At 39.2% G+C, this 7,551-nt stretch overlaps 1 protein-coding gene across 1 annotated transcript in view; it reads right to left on the bottom strand.

Annotated features, from left to right (window-relative positions):
* Positions 1–7,551, bottom strand: part of EML5 (echinoderm microtubule associated protein like 5) — a 293,292-nt gene that overhangs the window by 110,073 nt on the left and 175,668 nt on the right. The window contains exons 19-21 of the mRNA XM_019518682.1: positions 6,873–6,984; positions 3,556–3,683; positions 2,172–2,313 (exon numbers count right to left, since the gene is read on the bottom strand). Coding sequence (XP_019374227.1) covers positions 2,172–2,313; positions 3,556–3,683; positions 6,873–6,984 — 382 coding nt within the window. The remainder of the gene's footprint in view (positions 1–2,171; positions 2,314–3,555; positions 3,684–6,872; positions 6,985–7,551) is intronic.

The following is a 7,551-nucleotide window of genomic DNA, read 5'->3' as shown; positions in this document are numbered from 1 at the left end:
TTTTTTTTTTTTGGTTGGGGGGGGGGGGGCGGTCAGGGTTTGCAACGGAATACCAAAGTATACTATAGCTAACTTCCATGAAAGTACAGGTGCAGTTACTCAGATCAGAAGATGTGTAATCCCTATTTTCACTTTTTAAATTAATTTGCATTCATTTATTAATGTTATCCATATCACTTTATTTTTCATTACTAATCAAAGTAAAGTTTAATAATTATTCTTTTATGTATTCCTAAACTGCTCGTTATTCTAGTACCAGGTAGCTGTTGCTTGTTAAAAAGTGCTCTATTTCAGACCCAGAATATGGCATATCCCTTCCTCTCCCTTATCTCTCCATTCTATATAACATTCAGTAGGTAAAATACTTCTCTTTTCTCTTAACTCCAACTGCATCAGCTGTGGACACATTATTTTGTGCTAAAATACCAAAAAAAAACCCCCCAAAAACTTCTTTTGTCAGCAATTCAGACCATGTTTTATAAACTTCAGACATTCACAACTAGTTTCTTGTTTTTATTTATCCCCATTTGGTTATTTGTACTTTTCTCTTGCTAGCCCTATGATCATCTTTCAGCGTATTAATTTTTCTTTAAAATGAAGGAAAAAGGAGGATTGTCTGGTGGGCCTCGGACTGGCCCTCATGATTATCAGCATTCAGACCTGGCTCTACCAGCTTTCTTCCATGGCCGTGAATCAAAAAATGATAGAAATGACAGAAACAGCGGGAGAGAACCAAAACTTAACTGATATCCAGAAGTTTCTGACAGACATTTGACTAATCTGTTCTTTAAAACTTCCAACAAAGGAGGTTTCACAAGCACCCTATTTTCTTCAACCTTTCCTCCTAGTACATGTTTTCCAAACACTTTATTCTCTTGTCTTTCTCCAATTTGTCTGCTTTAATATGTATTCCACCTGAGGCCTCATCAGCATAAGTGAAAATGTTCTGTGTTTTGCATATAGTACTTGTGCTAAAAAGGCTGTGATGTTTATATAACATCACAATGGTGACTTACATTCAGGCTATTTCCAATATTACTCCCTGGATTTCTTCCTACAGAATACTGTGCATTTGATTTCTCCTTTCTAACTGAAATTCTTTGCACTTGCCTTCAATAAATTTCATTCTGTTAATTTTGGCCGATTTCTTCAATTTATCAAGATCATTTTGAATCCTATCCTGTTCTCCCAAGTGCTTACAACTTCACTCAGCTTGTTGTCACCTATAGATTTCATACGTGTATTCTCTAGTCCCTTATCCAAGTATGGAACAGAATTAGATCCATTAACATCCTCCTGTCTTCAGGGTTTGACAGCAAGCCATTTGTAGGTACTGGAGTATTTTTTTCAACTGCTTGTGCATCCCAACTTATTGTGATCATCTAGACTGTTTTGATTATAAAAAGTAATGTGGTACAGTGCTAAGACCCTCACTAAAGTTATCTACTACTTCCCCTTAACTATGAAGGAAGCTACTTTGTCTAAGAAGGAAATTAGATTGGTTTGGCACAATCTGTTCTGGACAAACCACATAGGGCAATTTTTATTACCTTGATGTCCTCTACAAAAAAAAAAAAAAAAGTTTCAACAAACTGGCATATTTTGGTGAAAAATATGTTGGTGAAAAGTTTCCTGGTAAACTCCAATAATAATTATAGAGCTATGGACCTAAAATAGCTAATGTATTTTCTGTCAGGTTTCATATATTTTTCTGGTAGGTCATCTTTACAATTTTAACACCCCCCCCACCAAATTTAACAAAATAGTATTGTAACCCTGCGGACTAGCTCAAATAACAATAACTTGGTAATTCACCCTTAATCTTGAGGTTTCTTCCAACAACATCCTATTTCACAGTATATATAAATATGAAATATCTTCCAGTTTAAAATGCCTGTAATATTAGATGCAAGATATAGATTTAAGACTGGTTCTGTGATTTTTATATTAAATTTAGATATTTTTAATTGCTAACACCTGCAGATAATCCTAAAACCATTTATAAATGTAAATACTTCTTAAAGATATATTCTCTTAAGTAGGTTAGGGCTATATAACTCATTAATGCCTTATCAATGAACTTGTATGAAGTAATGAAAAAAGAATTAATAGAATACTAATAAGTACAAGCTAAAATTAAGTAACAATCTCTTCTCATACTAACATCTTACCCTTTTTCAACTTGCGAACAGCTAACATGCAATGGCTTGGAGATAAATCCCATATTCTTAAGGTTTTGTCATCGCTTACAGTGGCACAAATAGGTAAATGAGGATGGGTAGCTAGACCCCAAACTTCCCCGTCCATGTGACCCTGTAAAAACAAAATTAATCAAGTACTTTATTGTGCAAAACAATACATAAGGAAGTTATAAAGCTATGTATAATAAAGAAAAGCTCCCAAAGAAAACAATCTAACATAGTAATCAATACAAAATATCCTAAAAGTTAAAAAGCTGCTGATTAAAATGCAATTTTAAATTATAGTAAATAGTATTTGGGAAAAGACCCTAGTGAGAAACTGAGCATTGGCCTGTTTTGCAGCATGTCAGAATAGATGAACATATTGTTTCCTTCTAATAGTTTGCAAGCTAGGGCTGTGCAAGGCTTCAGTCATTGATTCGCTTCGGAGGAGATTTGGTCTGATTCGGTGGCCGAATCTCTGAATCCAAATCAAATCAGGAGACCCATTAATCTCTCCAAATTGAATAGGAATCCTCCAAATCAATTTGGAGAGGTTTGACAATTTGGCCATAGACACAGCTTTATATGTTTTTTTCTACATACCTCAAAGTACCAGGCATGGCTCGTGAATGCCGAGATGGTGGGGCAGATGGAGTGTCCCACAGGAGTGCAGGGTGGTCCCCAAATCACTTGATGGTGGACTCAGAAGCGGACCAGAAGTACTTCTGGTCCACTTCTGGGTCTGCTGCGAGCATGTGGGGGACCCCCCATCCCCTGGCTCAGCAACAGGTGCCTCCTGGGTTTGGAGGGGCACCCGGGGTTCCCCCATGGCTGATCGCTGAGCCAGGGAGGCACGGAGGCTCCCCTGCATGCTCAGTGGTGGACTGAGAAGTGGACCGTGGACCGGAAGTATTTCTGATCCACTTCCAGTTCCGCCACTGAGTGTGTGTCGGACCTCCCCCCAGCTGCACTCCCATAGGATGCTCCATCTGCCCCACCATATCAGTGTTCATGAACTGTGCCTGGTACCTCAGGGTACATAGAAAAAAACATATAAAGCCATGTCTACGGCCGAATTGCTGGTTCTCTGAATCAGAATCAAATCTTCAGATTCAGATTCAGTTGAATCGAATTGGGACAGCGATCCAAATCAGCAAATTGAATCACTGTCCCCCAAATTGGGCTGAATCTGAATTGAACACTGCCTGCTTTGTACACCCCTACTGCAAGCTTCATTAACAAGTACAGTGCTTATGAGCTCATGTCAATTTTATTTGTTTTTTTTCTACTTGTGACAAACTCTTTCAGACTACCACATTCTAGGAAGGAAATTAAAACAATAAGAAATGTGTAATTACAATTTAAAATATACCTGAACCAGCAGAGTTATTGGTCCACTTTTATCCACCTCTAGTATTTCACCATTTTTTGTGCCCACTAAAATATGACCATGTCCTAATGATATGGCACGTATAGAGGGGTTATCTTCTAAAAGGAGACCTAAAACATTAAAAATTTAAAAGGGAAAAACTTTAATTCCACAATTATATGCAACTTATTTTAAGAGTATCTTTTTATAAATACATACATTACACCCAAAATAAAACAAACCTCAACACTTGTCCTTTTAGTGAAACCTTGCCTTGCCTCTATTTGTGTAGATTTAACACAGTAGACAGTTTTAAAATATTGCCCTCTTTGATGGTTATTACAGGTTCTCCATACAATCAGGTTCCACATTTTTGTGTCTTATCCTTCCCCAATAAACCTGATACATAAAACAACTATCAATGAGCCTTAAACTTATTAGACCCTTCTTAAATTTAATTGAGGAAAGCAATAACTTTGCTAACTAACAGGCTTCCTGCAAACCTCAGTGAATGACATTTTTATACATTGAGATAATTTGGTATCTAACAGGTTTCTATACAACCCTTAACTATAGCACCTTACAGCAGAGTACATTTATAAAAAGGGTTAAACAATAATGGTTGGTATCAGAGTGATGTTGTAGCCACTACAGTCTAGAAACTATGTAAGAGGCAATGATTTCTTAGGGTAATACATTTTATTGGACCAACTGTGTAGATGGGATAAAGTTAGACAAACTTTCAAATGCAAAACGTGCTTTCTTGGGCATGATCACAAGGGCTAGAGACAGACATTCAAAAAGCCTGAGCCTAAACTGATTCAATTTTTGCCGGCTAGTCTGCCCTGGTTAAGTTAAACAAATTTGTAACTGTACAGACATCCCCCCTGGACTGGAAAAATGCAGACACATGCCTGCAGTGACTCAGGCTAGAAGGTGGGGGGCACTACAGCAGCCCTCCCTACATTCAACCATGTTTATCTCAAACTGGTTTCAGCCATTTTCAAACTAGTTTATGTACACTGAACATTTGTTCTGTTATAGGTTTAAACCAGTTTCTGATTGCTTAAACCGGTTTAAGTGATCAGACCCTAGCTCCTTGGCTAGGGTTTATGTGTAATTGTCTGTCCGTAGCCAAGGAGCTAGGCATAGCGTAGTGACGAGCATCAGAGGGAGCTCTGCACTATGATATATATTAATGCTCAGAAGACGTAAATTTTAAAGGAAAAGACAGAAATAAATCTCCAAACAGGGAAACCTACATATATATTAGATCCAGCCAGTAGCAAAAAATAGGTAAAATCTGAAGGATGAAAAAAAAGAAAAATAGCCTTATGCAACTCATATGAAAACAAACCAAAGAATGACAGAAAAAAATATATTCTGCTACCTTCTTTATGTCTCTTTCTTCTCCACAGCAGACGAGACTGACATATTAGCTGTATGATCAGACTTGCTCATAACTGTTTATCAAATAACTATGTTTTATTGCAGGGGTGGGCAATTATTTTATGTGGAGGGCTGCTTACTGAGTTTTGGCAAGCTGTCGAGGGTCACATTGGGAGCCGCACTCCTTGGTAGGTGCCCCGCCCCCTGGACACCTTCTTGTGACTGGAAGCCCTGCCCCCTGATCCTCAACCTTTGCCACCAGAAGTCCTTCCCCTTGCCCCCGGAAATACTCCTTTCAACAAGGGTTTTTGCCATCTCAGAACCAGAAAAATACCAAACTTTATTCTAAAAATCAAACATCTACAACATTCATTAATTTGATTTCAAAAAATATTTTAATCCTGATATAGATGCGTTTGCATAGCGTACATAGTGGTGATTGCACAACAGCTTACACTTGTATACTATGGAGAGTGGGGGGCATGGGTATAGGTTTGTGGGGGGCTGTTAGTGTGTGGGTATGTGGGGTGTGGGGAAGGGTGTGGATGTCAGTGTGTGACTCTGGGGTGAGGGAGCATGTAGGTGCATGTGTGGATATGCAGAGTGTGGGTGGCTATGGGGTTTGTGGGGGGCTGTGGGAGGGGTGGCAGGGGTGAGCAAAGGGGGTCTGCATGTATGGCAGTGTGGGTACATGTGGGACTCATCCTATGAACACCTTCACACTCCAGCCCCATGCTCCCACAGTCTGGTGATGCCACCACATGGTGCTGCAGCAGGTGCGCAGGGAAGCAATGAAAGCTGCAGCAGGCAGAGACTTCTGGTTGAGGGGACTGGGGTAGGAGGGGGCTGGGGGTGGAGTGGGGCCAGGTTGGCCTTGCTGGTGAGTCCTGCTGGCTTCCCCTGGGTCCTACTGCCCCTATCTCCTATCATCTTTGACAGGCAGCCAGGAGCAGATAAATGCACGTTTTCTAAATTTTTAGTGGCTCAGCTGGTCAGACAGAATGGCCTGGCAGGCTGGATCCAGCCTGTGGGCTGTATCTTGCCTGCTCCTGTTTTATCCTGATATTGCTATCATAAAACTATTTGCAAATTTGGGTCAAATTGATTGAGTAGTTTTCACCTGAAAAAAACCTAGGGCTAGTTGTTCACAAAACTAGCAGAAAAGAATCCTCTTCCCCTCCTCTCCATCCTCTACCCTCCCTGCCCTCCCAGCACCAGGCCCATACTTTATTCCATAATTCACTAAAGTTCTCAACCAGGTTGTGGAAAATCTTCTCTCTCAGGGGATTTTAACCCGTATCTCCCATCTCTCAGGGACTGCTCTGGCTACTATACTACAGGGTATGTTGGAGTCTATGAATTTCTCCCACTGATAGTGTTTCAATTTGTATAAATGATTAAACATCACAGGAGCAGGGCTCAAAACTCAGGTATCCCACATATACCTCAGTGTCCTAACCCCTGGGTTAGAGGCTAATTCTCTCACTCACTCTGTCTGAATATTTAAGTATTTTATACAAAGTGAAACAGCTCTAGCAGGAAAGACTAATAAAACACTACAAAACACCCTGGAGCTTACTGGTTAGGACACTCAGTAGTAGGTTCAAATACTCAGTTCATCCAAGATCAGATTCACTCTCTGCCTGATTCAGAGTAGGAATCTGAACCAAGATGTCCCACATCTTACATCAACATCTTTATCACTAGGCTACAGTCAAAAAAAAGAAACAAACGTAACTAGATCCACAAGTTTTCCCCCAAACTTTAATTTTCCTTTTGTAATTTTTACCACAACAAAATCTAATCTCCTCCGATTGTGAAGAAAGACAATTCTACAGAAACAACTTACTAAAAAAAAAAAGTGTTTAAAACACAGACTTAAACACAGTATAGGGGGATGTACCATAAAATGACCTAATTCCTCAAATCACCTTTAGAGCCAGGTGCCAAAGCAGCTCGTTTGATGGCATAGGTTTTGAGACAGCGTTCAAAGGTATCATCCCAAAGAGCCACTACCCCATCTTTTCCTCCTGTTACAAATCCCTGCCAAAAAAGACAGATTAGTATTTTTTAAAGATTGTCTTTACTCAGTGTTACAATGATATTACCACATGCAATACCGTAGTTGTAAATTCACAGAATCTTTAAAAGTTGAGATGGAAAACGCTTATTAAATTACCCAGTCCTTCTCCCTGCCAATGCAGTGTAGTATTCTCCAATACATTTCCCATTCTCAATTTAAAAGTCTCAAGCAATAAAACCTGCATTTGCCACTCTAGGAAAATGACTTAACTGCCTAATATATTCATTGTCAGGATATTTTTCCTGATATTCAGCCTAAATCTTCCCACTTACTCCAAGTGACAATTAGTGCCTCATGTAGTAACTTTTTTCCCCTTGAGATTTGCACCCTTCAAATATTTATGTGTGCCCATACTGTATTATGATCAATGAATACTAGGTATCTAGTGAGTCAGAAGTACAGTTAGTGTTGATAGAAGTAATATTTTTATTTTTAAAATTTTTGTATCCCAAAATTAATGACAGAACAAGGAGCAATGGTCTCAAGTTATATTAAGGAGGAATACGCATCCTCGTCAATTAGTAAGG

This window comes from Gavialis gangeticus, unplaced genomic scaffold (assembly GCF_001723915.1).
Source record: "Gavialis gangeticus isolate Ggan-Ray unplaced genomic scaffold, GavGan_comp1, whole genome shotgun sequence".
NCBI classification, from domain to species: Eukaryota; Metazoa; Chordata; order Crocodylia; family Gavialidae; genus Gavialis; species Gavialis gangeticus.
This window is presented reverse-complemented; position numbering and strand designations above follow the sequence as displayed.